General features: G+C 39.1%; 1 protein-coding gene across 1 annotated transcript in view; it reads right to left on the bottom strand.

The window, feature by feature from the left end:
* RIT2 (Ras like without CAAX 2) overlaps nt 1–14198 on the bottom strand; it is a 365817-nt gene extending 351619 nt beyond the window's left edge. Inside the window, exon 1 of the mRNA XM_029922376.1 lies at nt 13825–14198. Coding sequence (XP_029778236.1) covers nt 13825–13927 — 103 coding nt within the window. The 5' untranslated portion in view covers nt 13928–14198. The remainder of the gene's footprint in view (nt 1–13824) is intronic.
* Nucleotides 14199–14537: the final 339 nt, after the last annotated feature.

Genomic DNA, 14537 nt, shown 5'->3' with positions numbered 1-14537 from the left:
GTCAAGTAGAGAGAAGTGAATACCTGTCTGGGGTCCAGGAAGGAAGTGTGGGATGGAGATATGTTTTTGAACTTCCGAAACGTTTTGTGTGTGTGGAATTTAGTTTACATTAAGAAGGTGCATAAAAGAAAATTTTACAATTCTCTGGTTGATCACAAAGAGAACACTCCTTCTACCACCACCTATATAGAAACAAGAACATTTCCTGAACTCCAGAGTCCCCAGTTCCCTCCCTCAACAGGTGGCTAACATCCAAATTGTGTGCATTTTCCTTCCTTTGTGAGGTGTGTGTGTGTGTGTGTGTGTGCGCACACGCATACATATACTTTTAACGCAGGGATATTAGGAATAGTACTACTAGAAACACTCTGGCCATGCCTCGTGGTCCATACGTGTGTGACTTTCTGTCAGGAATATATAGCTAGGAATAGAATTGCTAGATCATACAGTCAATCTTTGCATTTCTTCAACATAATACAAAGCACCACATCATTTTCCACAGTTGTACTAATTTATACTCCTATTACATCCTCATCTCCATGTGGTATTGTTAGTCTCTAATTTTGGTCATTTTAATGATGTCTCCTTTTGGTTTTAATCTATACATAAATTAAATTTCATTTCATCTAAAGGTACAACATAAATACAACCATGGGGCTGAATGATATTCTAAGAAATTAAAGGTAAGTCTCAAGGAATAAGCTCTGGATCCTCCAATATGAACAGATCAGAAAGAAGAAAAAAGAGCCAGCAAAGTCCCTCTCCTTATAAGTAGCAGAACTGAATTTCAATGCAAGTCATTCATCTTCAAAGTCCATACTGTTTCAGACATGCTGGGCTGTCTCAGAGTTACACCCAGGAAAATGCAAATAAGCTCAGAGAGGCAGATAACTGGTGTGCTTGTCACAGCAGAGTATTCTATGTGAAAATGTTTTCCATTTGCTTTTGTGTGATGAATGGCGTAAGTGGGAGATACATCGTCAAAGGACAGAAAAATATGAACCGTGTTTGCGGTGTGGGTCTAAAGAAATTTTGAAAGCTGATATTAAATTGCTTAAGCTCTTTCATTGTAACCAAGCAGGTAGAAAGGAGTGAGTAGGTAAACAAAAGGAAGAAAAAACTGTTATTACTAGCACAGAAAATTTTATTTTTTTTCTTTTAATAGTAGCAACCATTTTCCTATGAAATGGGTCTTGCTTTCTTGATTTTAGAGCTTCCTAAAATCAGAAAGAAAGTGTGCTACCTTGATTATAATCTGGTCCTGTGATTGCCCGCTATTCTCGAGGGATTCCTCCTTCCCTTCATTTTAGAATACAGTAAATCGTGATCCAGGATGATTTTCACCCTCACAAGGAAAAATACGTAGAAACTTGTGGTTGCTTTAGAATTCAGAGTTACAATCACAATCTCTATTTTTCTCAGTATTAATCAAGAAATACTTTTTTAGTGAGATGTTTATAAGCATTTTGAACTAAAAAAATGCAGGAGTAAGCAAAGTTCTACAGGCTATTTACTAAGTTTTTTTCCAGAACATTTAAAAAAATGCTTTTCTTCCATTTCACCTTCCTCCTGGTGTCCAGGGGGAAATGGCTTGCTAAACAAAACGAGTTATTATCAGTGTCTATCTGTGTTTAGCTGCCAGACATCCAGTCTTTTGGCTTTCAAAGAATGTGCACCGTTCCCAATTCTCCAGTGTCCGCCCGGCACATAATCCCATCTTATAACACGGCACGTGCACCTTACTTATTCTTGCCTCTCTGCCAAATTTTGACCCACAGCCTTACTTTGACCTCTTTGTGTTACTGAGTATCCTAAGCATAGCGTGGAATTATTCATCTTCAAATCCATTGTCACTAAAAAGTATTCATGCCAGTCTGAGCCTAGGTTCCTCCCAACCCATAGCCTCCCCCATACTCACATCCCTGCTATGCTTGCACTGGTTCAAATTTCTTTCTCTTATACTCATGGATTTTTGTATTACAGAATTTTAGAATATTGCTTAGTTTTATTTCACTACATAAGTATAGTGTCTTACTCCCTGTCCTTTCTCAAAGATGAGAGGAGGGAACTGAATTAATAAATATTTTTTTTGAGAATTTACTACCATGTGTTTCAGGGGAGAGAAAAGACAATGTAAAATCTATTTCCTGTCCTGCAGGAATTTGCACTCAAGATGAGAAGATAAAGTATAAAGGGCTGCAAGTTACCGAAAAATTTAAAAACATTTTAAGACCACAAACCGGATACTAGAAGAACCTGTATAATTGTGAACAGTTGTGAAATGAACAGTCAGAAATAATTTTAAGTGTAAGAGAACAAATGTTAGACTAGATGGGAAGATATTAAGGAGAAGAATATGAGAGGAAATACAAAACTGGATAAATTGAGAAAAAGGAAAAGGGAGCTCATGTTGGGATAATTATGTGAACACTATAGGCAAGAAGCCTCAAGAATTTGAGGGACTAAAAGTAGAAGAATTTGTCTAGAAGACAGATCTTTCTGGTAGCTATGGGTCTTTTTAGATCAGAGCATAGCTCATACTGCGAAAGACAGAGACAGAGATAATGAGACAGAAATGAGAGATACAATGCAACAAATCGTATCATACCAGGGTCAACATAAAATAACATCTTTTTTTCAGCACCTGGACCTTTGAAACCTCAGTTCTGGATCTGGGTACCTGGCTTATACTTCATCTGATTCCATTAACACAGTATTCTTGACTCCACTTCAACCCATCACTGGCCCCTCCCGTCTTCTAACATTTGTTTCTGTTCTGTGGTTCCCAAATTTCTGTCCTGTCCAGATGATTCCTCCGTGTCACCAGTGCAAGAACCCTCCGCATGTGTCCAGCCTTGAGGATGCCTCCTTGATGATTAGTTGATGAATACTCCCGCATGGTCTCAAACATCAGGAGTCCTGTGGGCTTTGGATGTCAGCCTGTCGGCAATGGGCAAGCCACTAAAGACATTTGAGAAGGAGAAGAAAGAAGCAAAACAGAATCTCAGACCATTGTCCTGATGGTGATATGGGGAGCATGAAGCAATGGGATGTGGTGGGTTAAAAGATGATGGGAGGAGACCAATTAGTTAAAGTACAATTCAATTTCAAATAACAGATGTGCCCCTTGTGCTTCTAAATAAAGAGCCTGATTTTTTCCATTTAAAAAAATCTATATGTGTAGCTTATTATTAGCTGTTCCCGCAACCATTAAATAGGACTCTCCATTTCAATGTAGCAATGCTGCTAGTACTACGGAGAATAAAGGGAACATCTTATTATTCAAAATTTATTAAAACAACACATGTATTAGAAAAAGTAATTTCAGTCCAAATTCAGGCACAGGCGTGCCCTTATAAATGGCAGCCCTTATAAGCAGATCTTTTTAAGCTATTGTAGCGGAGAGGCAATTGTCCTCAAACCCTCAAATCCCTTCCCTACAAGGCAGTGGTGTGTGTGTGTGTGTGTGTGTGTGTGTGTGTGTGTGTGTGTGTGATGGGTCAATTAGGATGAATAAAGGGATTGTTTACTAGGGTAACTAGAAAACCACCATTATTATTGTCACTGAAATTACAACTCAAGAGACTAAAGCTGAATCTAATCAATATAAGAATACAGAGAGCAAGAGTAGGCAGAGAGCAAGTGGATATACAATGACACATTTACAATATTCAACCCAAATTGCATTTTCCTACAACCCACTGAAAGATCTGTCATCACTCTCCCCCACCCTGCTGAGGTGAGCTGCCTTAGGTGGAGGTGTGTGTGTAAGATGGGAAGGCAGGAAGGAGGCAGGGAGGACAGCATGCAACAAATTTAATAAGGATGGAATTTCTTGGGCACTACACTTCCCATTTTTATTTAATATTTTCTTTTTTTAAAGCATTTTTTAAATGTTTATTTCTGAGAGAAAGAGAGAGACAGAGTGTGAGCAGGGGAGGAACAGAGAGGGAGACACAATCTAAAGCACCCTCTAGGCTCGGAGCTGTCAGCACAGATGCAGGGCTCAAACTCACAAGCTGTGAGATCATGACCTGAGCCAAGGCCGGACACTTAACTGACTAAGCCACCCAGACTACCCTATTTAATATTTTCTAATATCATCTATGTAGCCACTCTCTGAGGTAGTTATAAATAACACCATTCTTTTAGGATACGGAAAATGGAGACTCAAAGGGCTTCATTGGTCCATGTAAGGTCAGATGCTATTAAAGACAAATAGTGAAAAAAACAATTATCCATTGATGTTACATGCATTATTTGGCACTTACAATGTGCCAGGTTTTGTTATAAATACTCAAGTGTGAGTCATTGCAGTTAGTAATGTTATTATCCTTATTTACAGATGAGAGAACACAAATCTGGGTTTCTGCATGCTCAAACCTGCAGTTCACATTGTTTTGTTATGATTTCTATGCTGAGGCCTCAGGCTGCAGATGAAGGGCAGATCAAGAGCATGGATGGTGAGTGGTCTCGTGTACAATGGCTCAGAGCTTGGCATCTGGCAAAGGCTGACTCCTGCAGGCCACCCCCCAGCCCGGGTCCCTCCAAGAGCCTCACTTTTGTTGTCTGTCAGCTAAGGATAATCACTAGAGCTACACTGCAGTGTTTTGTGAGGATTCCATGAACTAATGCACAGAAAGCACTTAGAACAGAGTTGGGCCCATTGAAGACTCAGAAATGTGGGCTTTTATTTTCCCTGGGCGAAGAAGTTGAAAGACAGAGCAATAGCTTGGACAGAACAAAAATCATCCCTCCTTGTGAGTATACAGAGGCTTAAGCAATGGGCATATGCAGACACATTTGTCTATCATTTTATTTATTATTATTATTTTTTAATTTTAGAGAAGGAGAGAGAGTTCACACATGAGAGGTAGAGAGGTAGAGGGGCAGAGGGACACACACACACACACACACACACACACACACACACACACAGAGGAGAAAAAGAGAGAGAGAGAATCTTAAGCAGGCTCCACACTCAGCATGTGGGGCTCAATCCCATGACCCTAGGATCATGACCTGAGCCGAAGTCAAGCGTCACATGCTCACCAAGTGGCCCCTATTTCTCATTTTAAAGCATGTTAAGAGAAACTATGGAGTGATAAACTATGTAAGGTTTCTTTATCTATTTGATATGTAACTGCTCAAACACTCAACAATGCCTCCCTGAAAAGCAGTCTTCTTAACAAAGACCTCCCCCTACCATACAACTTACCTAACTAGTTAAAAATCCTCATTGTGAGACCACCAATTTTCTATACAATCTTATTCCAGTTCAAGTAAAGACTTTTCCCCCCTGGGATTCTAAACTTTGTACATCCTCTGATTCCCTTCTCAATACAGTATTTTCAGCTTCTTCCCACATCCTCCAGCACACTCCATGCTTTGCACACACTCCAGGGAGAATCTGGCACACACTACTATCTCTCCGGTCCGCTTGGCAGTGGCAGGATGCTCAAGGACCTGCAAATGTGGAGACCAGAGCAGGTCACGTTCCAATGCCGACGTGATGGTGTTGGCAGGGCAGGGTCACAGCAGGCAGAAAGGGCAGGAGGGATTACCTGGCACAGTTGTCAGTAGTGACACTTAGCTGGTGCCTACTCAGGATCCAGAAGAGCAGATGGCACTGCTTGGTGATGGTCGTCAGAAAGCTGACATTTATGAGCAAAACCCAAGTAACTGAATTGAGAACATGGCTGGGCCTTGTAAATAACAGCCAAATTCAGTGATAAGAAAGTTTCAGGCATTCTTATAAGCAATGCAGAGGACTGCCTTCCATCAGTGTATATACACTCATGTTGCCACCGTAGTACAAAGAGAGGCACGCACGCGTGTACGCGCACACACACACACATACACATACACACACCAGTCACTATCAGCTGCCCAACCTTCAGTTAAGAGAAACAGATTTTATGCTGGTTTGTAAGAGGCAGCATGATTCAATGGAAAAGTCCATCATCCAAGAAGCTAAGAAGTCAGGAGGCTTCTGTTTCTAGGGCTATAGCTGAGCAGCTGAGCCACCTATGGAAAGTTCTTCTAACTTCCCAAGCCACAAAGTATTTCTCAAAAGGTAAAACCACCCAGAAATTTCCATATGTGAATGAAACATTCAAGGAACATGTTCTAATTTTAAACAAACTTTTCCTAAGACTAAAAAGAGAGGAAATTATCCCCAACTAATTAATAAACCTAACTGAACCTTGCTAGTAAAATTAGATGTGACAATATGAACAAGGAAAACTATAGGTCATTCTCACATTGGGAAAACCCTAAATAAAATATCAGTAAGCCAAAGTGAATTGAGTATTCAAAATACAAGAATGTAAGAATTGTTTAACATTAGAAAGTCTATTAATATCTATTTACCTCATTGTGGTATAATAAAAAATAGATTTGGTCTTTGTCTCATGTTCTTGGCACAAAGCTCTTAAAATCCTTGGCATTTCCTGAGGGATAGGAATGCCTATTGTTATTCATAATGAACCCCTTTCTACCAAAACTTCTGGATGAAGTCTGATCACCGGAAAGACCAAGCGTAGGATTAGAGGTTGGGAAGTTTCAGTTCAGCTCCCGGCTCTTGTGGAGGGAAAGGCTAGGGGACTGGCGGTACATTGTTTTCAAAATACCACTAGTATATCTCTCCCTTTGTACCTCCCTCATTGCACTCTGATTCATCTCTTTCACCCCACTAGTCAGGGTGGGAGTTGTAATTCTGGTAATATTTCAGGGCCTTTCACAAGCCTGGGCACACAGACATACACAGACATACACAGATATGCACACACACACACACAAACACACGCACGCACACATGCACACAGATACATAGGTGCAAGACTCACAGAGACATGTACACATGCAAGACACACTAGAAACACACAGATATACACACGTGTACACAGACACATACAGATATGCACATATGCCAGACACAAACAGATACATACACATAGACACACACAAATACACACATGTACGTGCAGATACACAGATATACACACACCTAAGACCTACACACAGATACACATACACACACCCGGATGTACACAGATATGCACACACAGACATACACAGATGTGCACATACATAGATACACATACATGTGCACAGACACACACATCCCATCTATTCTGATTAAACAAATGAAAAAAAAAGGTTATTTCCCATTTGAGACTTGAAGTTACTTTTAATTACTTTGTAATATACCAGTATAGAGAAAACATATTCCCTAAAACAGATCAGCACCTAAGAGACTACAAAAATTCACCCCATATATCAATTACCCATTTACTTCCTTCATTAGCATGATCCTAGGTTTTAATAATTTCTTATTACTGAGTTACTCGATTTTGTCAAGTCAAGGTGCTTGTAATCCCTTCCCTATGTGGACAAGGCTCCTGAATAGACCAGGATGAGAAATATTGTTGGTGCATACATCTTGTTTGGTCCCAACTTCCCATGCCTCCTCCGACTATACCTAATAAGAGTACATCTCTGTGAGTCTTGCGCCTGTGTATCTGTGTACATATGTATGTGTGTGTGTGTGTGTGTGTGTTACTTTGTTTCTGTAGAAAACCAAATTTGGCACATACTTTGGTATATATGATTTTGTCTGATGTCTGAAATAGATCTATGAAGATTCAACTGAAATCAGAACTCCCATTCACTGCATTATCTCCTCAAGAAATACAATGAAAACTCTCAGAGTGGGAAAATGAAAATAATGTAAATACTGAATTGATATATACATAGGTGCCTTGGGCTCATCATTTCATATCTCTGTGTTTCTGGGCACATTAATTTTTTTCTCTGGGCCTTAATTTTCTCATGTATAAAGTGTACACACTAACGTCTACTTCACAAGATCAAGGTGGGGAGTGGTTGGGGTCAGATGAATGCAATAGGTCATTGACCACTGGGCTCCAAAGTGAATGTGTAAATTTAAGAAGCCCAGTCAGGGATCAATACAAGTTCATTCATCTCCTGATAAAGACACAGGAAGGTACTAAGTCTCTTTTATCAGTTTAAAATCTATAAAGTGCATATGATCTTAAAAATATTATTCATCAACACCTTTTACCTAAATTACACTTTCTATCATTATTTGAGCAAGTGGATACCAATTTACTTTACTACTTGCCTTACTAGGATGTCTTGGCCAATTCTCCCTGACAGGATTGTAGTGAGTGATGATGTGCAGTATAATTAGGGTGGTGACAATGAAGGGTGAGAGCAGAGGGCCTCTGGGTCTTGAAATTGTTTCATTTTCCTCTTGTTTATTCTTCTTTACCTTTGTATTTCAGAGGGTTCAAATAATACATGGTCATGATGTGACAATTATTCAGCTTTGTCAGATCCAAAGTTCTGTTAATGCGGGAAAACACAGAGCCTTAGGGACATGGATGATGCACATGGTTGTTTGCCTTGATTTAATTCATCAGATAAAGGCTCAATTTTCTACCTACTTATACCAATTCATTGCAGTTGAAGGAATTGGTTTTGCACTACTTTCTGTTTACCTCAGAAGATATGCTTATTGCTTTCATTTTATAAAATCCTGCTTCACAAAACTCAATATATAAAAGAGAAAAATTGCAGAAGAGTGTGGGGCAGAGTATGATTGCCTATTTTATAAATGAGTTTCCTCTTTACAAAAAATTCACAATGGATGCATTCTAATAATTCTGAGTTCCCTAATAGTTCTTAGTTTTCACCTGACTTGCTTTGTTTGGTTTTTACTTCTCACCGTTCTCTAAGAGAGTGTTAAAGCACAACTCCAGGAGACTTTTCCAAATGCTCCCTCAGACACTAAGTTATCAAGACCCCTCCATGAAAAGTGATAGGCCTCACATTGCTTTTTCTCTTTGCATGCCCTGTTCCTGTTATATTCTCTTCCTTTCCATCCCCTGCACTCTCTGTACTTTTCCTTCTCAACTGCAAGAAATCTTGCTCATCCCTTAAAATACAATTCAAGTATCATCTCTGCTGAGATTCCTTCCTAGCTTTTGCATGCAGATTTAGTCACCGCTTGCCCTGAGTTCCCACAGTTCTTATGTCACAGGCCCAATAGAAACCTATCACTTTGTGGTATACAATATACTTCCCCCCATGAGAGAGTGAGCTCCTGGAGAGCAGGGATCATGTCTGCAATAGCAGAGAGGAATATCACCCTGTCTCTTCCCAGTCACTTGCAAAATATTTCATACATATTTTAACCACTGACAAAATTTCACACAAAATTTCACCATAGTAATTCCAAAATGTATCCTGGGGAGTAGAGAAGACCATATAGACCTCATCTGATGTTTGGATACTTTCTCTACTTTTCTCACGAAACTTGATAGAAAACAATTTTGAGTTAGAAAACATGAGTTACTTTCCTATTTCTTTTTTAAAATTTTTTTAAAGTTTATTTATTTTGAGAGAGAGAGAGAGAGAGTGAACAGGGGAGGGCAGAGAGAGAGAGAGCAAGAGAGAGAGAATCCCAAGGATTTGGCTGTCCAGAGTAGAGCCCAATGAGAGGCTTGAATTCAGGATCCATGAGATCATGACCTGAGCTGAAATCAAGAGTCAGGCACCTATCTGACTGAGCCCCCTATTTCTTCTCACTTCTGTGTGCTCTTGGACAAATCAGTACCTCTCTGCCTCAGATGCCTCATCTGACCACAGGGAATAAATGACTCATTCGCCTCAAATTATTTTATCCTCAGTTCATACCATAAACAGAATAGGAAAAAAACAAATCTTGGAAAGTAAGATCACATTATTATTGGATAAGATCTGCTGAATAATTTGAGTCTCAACTGGAAGAACCAGATGCAAATACAGAGGAAGAAAGCAGATACCTGCCATGCTCTGTCATGGAGGAAAGCCTTTATATTATCAAACTACAGAGACAGGGAAAGGTTAATGTTTAAGACAGCTACAAAAATTGTTTAGACTCCATTAAACTCTTAGGCCATAACTGTGAGATTTTATTATTTTTTGTTTGAGGGAGGGGAAGAGATGGTAGGCAGTGGAACAAAGCAATGGAGGCTAGAATGTGCCTAATGTATACCAGATTCATTGCATAACGGTCCAATTTTAATTTACAACACCCTGTGCAAAAACTTGGTTATGAAGTAAAAGTAGCTTTGAGGGCATCAGGAGAACTGTGGGGCTCGAACTTATAAACCATGAGATCATGACCCGAGCTAAAGTCAGATGCTCAGCTGACTGAGCCACCCAGGTGCCCCAATTCCCATCTTTTAAATAGAGTGAGGACTATTTCTTGTTTATCCTGTTCACTCAGTACTTATAGGGCTTTTAGCTAATATTAGGTATATCTTTTATTTATTATACATAAATATGATATGTGTTTTTATATATAAATGATATAAATATTATGTATGTTTACTTATATTCATTTAAAGATTTAAAAGATATAGATGTATAAATAAGAGTGTTAGTCTTGATGGTAGAAAACTTTTTCATTTAAAAAAATTTTTTCAATGTTTATTTTTGTGAGAGAGAGAGAGAAAGTATGAATGGGGAAGGGGCAGAGAGAGAAGGAGACAGACTTTGAAACAGGCTCCAGACTTTGAGCTGTGAGCACAGAGCCTGAAACAGGGCTTGAACCCATAAACCAAGAGATCATGATCTTAGCTGAAGTAGGCTGCTTAACTTACTGAGCCACACAGGCTCCTCAGAAATCTTTTTTAAATATAACATGTAGAGAATGCATTACCAACAGGCCTATTTTCATTTTGATAGTAAGTAGTCAAACTCTTTGCAATTCCCTCCATACCATTAAACATAATATAGACGAGTCAGTTAAAATTGCATAGACTGCTGCTATTACCTCTATGACCAAGCACAAGTGGTCACCCTGGGCTTCAGTTTTTCCATTTGCAAAATGGTGACAGCTAATTAAATGGTGGTTAGGACTGGAAATAAGCATGAAAACCATGTATCTATATCTGCCACACAAATGTTCACTTCCTTCTTGTTTCCTCTCTGTAGTAACTAGCACAGGACCCATGCATTGTAAGGGCTCAAAAACCTGTCGATTGGAGGTTGGAGATTTCTCACAGTACATTTATTTACCCACACATTTTCAATCTTGTGGGAATTCCTGTTTCAGTAAGGTTGCAAATCTTCCCCAAATTCCCTACCCACTAAAGGATATCTTAGTAAAACAGGGATAGGGAGAAAAAGCTAATTTCACAGTAAGCATAGATAATCTCCAAGATTCTGTTCATTTAAAAATTACGGTTCCCATAAATTGAGTTTCTCATTCATGTACAGGTTGACTCGGAATGAGTCAGAATTAGAAACAGATGATAGCTTGATATATCTTCTTTCGTTTCTTCAAAACACAGACTTCTCCTTGAAATCCCGTCATAAAATCTACCTTATTTGGTTTGTACAATTCTTTAACATAAATCACTGAAATTGTGGGAAGAAAAGTAAATTTGGCCTCTGTTGACCCAGATATTCAGCAAAACAAAAAGTGGCTTTTTTATTAAAAAATATTTTAGTTCATTTGAAAGCAAACATTCTAACCTTCAAAAGAAGGTTCATAATGATAATCAGTGCTTGAATATTTATCTACTGTTAACCCAATGAATCACAGGGGCAAAACCCAAGAGCAAGATGTGATTCCATCACTCTGATTCCCAACATTTAGCCATGCAATAAGGACAGACTCTTTTAGACCTGGAATTGTATTATGAATTATATTCTCTCTAAAGTAACAGCTAAGTATACTGATTTATAAATTCAGTCCAATGGAACTATTTGCCCTCTTGTATTCTTAACCATCTCAGACATGAGCTGGCTACTCCTGTCATAATCATAATGAAAAAGTTTTGCTCAACTATTTAATGTGGACACTGAAGGTGAAAGCAACCCAGCATTTTGCTACATCAAAAATTTCTGCCAACATTTTGTTACATCAAACATGGCTGGTTATTGGAAAGGTGACTATATTATTATTAAAGGTAAATAATATATGGGGAAGGTTAAAACAGTAGACATAATATCACCTCCAGGATAAGTGCATTGCTGAAGGATGCCCCCATCCTGCACCTCCTGTCTCCAGGCCCATTTCCATGAAATGTATGACTAAAAACTAGTCACGCTATTCCCACACCCCCAAGCTCCTGGTGAAACAGGAAAACAACAAGCCAGCAAACAAAGGTAATGCATTATGGGACTACGCAGCATCTCTTTGACCTCACACACCCTGGGTGGCGTTTCTCTTGATTTGGCTCCGGTCTTTTCCTTAGATCTGTTTCTCTCCTATTTTATTCTCTGATTGTTCAACCTCATTTTATCTAACTGACTATATTCTTAAAATGATAGTTTTATTTTGTATGGATTATTTTCTCCCTCTCCTTCCCCTCCTTCCCTAATCCTCACCTATTTTGATTCTTCCCCCTTCAAATCATCACATTAAAAAAAAAGAAGAAGAAAAGCTTGTAGAAAATTCCTCAATCCTACACAGTTGTAAAGTTTTTCACTTCACATTTCCTTACTACATGAGATGATTTATTTTTCTCACTTTGACAAGCATTTAACAATTGACCAAATCCAGATCCACCTATTTTTCTTTTTATAATAATACCCTCTGGTGTTTTTTAGGAGGGTGTTGGGGGTATTCAATTTTAGGTTTCTTCTTATTTTTCTAACCTCCTTACCTTTGCTGTCTGCTAGAATCTTACTCCCTATTCTCTTTCCTTTACTGATCAACTTTCTTACCACTTGTGGACTCACCACCAAAGTTATCGGCCTTTTTTTTGGGGGGGGTGATTTTTATGCCAAGAATGTTGCCTCAACTTTAAACCTTTTTGTCAGGCACAAAACTATGGAGGTGTTTTTTGTTGATGTTACTTTTTGTCCACATTAACCCTAATATTTCTTCTGTCTTCTGGCATCCCCACAGATTTATCCCCCCATGGGGATCTTTTTGTATTTATAGACAAAAGTTATGTTTACCTTTTTATTTTCTACGGATTACCATAGCCCCAAGATATTCTTTTACCATTTGATCAGCCTCAAATACTACCACTTATTTATTGTTTTAATTTGTTCTCTTTGGCCTTTAGAGCTCCTCAAGAAACCCAACCACTGACAACTTCTTTTTTTTAAGTAGTGTAACAAATTTACCAGTGTTTACCTCCATTAGCATCTCATACCCTTTTATGTCTGTAGCTATCTCTTCCAAATCTGTTTAACCACAAAATTTGATCACCCTGCTCAAGTCCCACAAAGAATACCATCTTTCAACCTCTGTCCCTTTCTTCCTAACATTCAAAGACCACACTGTACTAGATCAGACCAGAGATAAGGAAAGGGGACAGGAAGCTCTTAATCAAAGAAATAAACACAACAATCAGCACTGATAATCTTGCCTGTGTATTTGTGTTTGCATATGTGTGTTTCATTGCATATTCATAGCACCTCTTTCTTTATGTGAGTATTTTTGAGAACAGGAGCACATTTTTCCGATACCAGGGCTAGTTCATAAATATGTTATTAATTTTTAAAGAAGGACATACAAATTACCATCAAATATCACCTAGCAGAAATCAAAGAAACAAAAAAGATCTTAAGTTCTGCACATTTATCATTGGCTGTCTTTCCATTCTCCCAACTCATCTACATCTTTTTAACAGTCCTTATTACTTTTAAACATTCTGCCAGATACTTGGTGTTTAACTGCTATAGCTAGCTAGCCCCCGACGGCAGTATTATTACCATTATCATCACTATTCACTCTATAGAGTTGCCTCTCCAGAGCTCCCTCCTTCCCCAGCATTTGATATTAAAACTTACCGCTTTTACCAACTCCCCCAGCTCCCAGCATTACCACCTTGTACTCTCTGGACCCGCCTGACGCGCGGCTGGGGGAGCAGCTGGCTTCGTTTTCTACCTCCATCTTACCCGAGAGACGGGAAGAGAAAAAAAGAAAGAAAAAGTCGCCCGTGTCAGGTGCTCGCTCTGGTATTAAGCAACTCTAAAACTGTGTCAAAAGAAAGGTTTAGTACGAGGTAAGAACCATCAGCGCCGGGCTGGCTGCTGGTCCTGTGCTGGAGCGGGTCTCATAGCAACCACGTCAATTGCTTCCAATAAAAATCTGGCTTTTATATTCCCCCTCCTTCCGATCCTTCACTCTCCAGTCTCCCACTATCTCATTCTCTCTCTCTGTCTGTTTAGGTTATTCCCCCTTTCCTTCCTCTGTTTCTTTCTTCGTTGCCCTTCCTCACTCTCTCCTTTCCCTCTCCTGCCCCCTGCTTGGTGGCAGTTGTTAGAAACACACATTTGGCTACTTTCCAGGCTGGGCTGCTAGAATAGAGTGAATCTGAGACTTGGAAGATGCTATGTCTCACAGGCTGACTTCTGTAGCTACAGCTTCAGAGACATTATTTTCTTTTAATCAGAGTCAGTTAATGAAGGAAGATGTCTGTTGCTTATCTCCTTGCTTTTCATCACCATCTTTTTGCACAGTTTTCATTCTGGGGAAAAGAGATGTTACCAATTTAAGAGGA

The sequence above is a fragment of the Suricata suricatta genome, chromosome 14 (genome assembly GCF_006229205.1).
Source record: "Suricata suricatta isolate VVHF042 chromosome 14, meerkat_22Aug2017_6uvM2_HiC, whole genome shotgun sequence".
Taxonomy (NCBI): domain Eukaryota; kingdom Metazoa; phylum Chordata; class Mammalia; order Carnivora; family Herpestidae; genus Suricata; species Suricata suricatta.
Note: the sequence above shows the minus strand (reverse complement) of the source record. Positions and strands in the feature narration are given on the sequence as shown.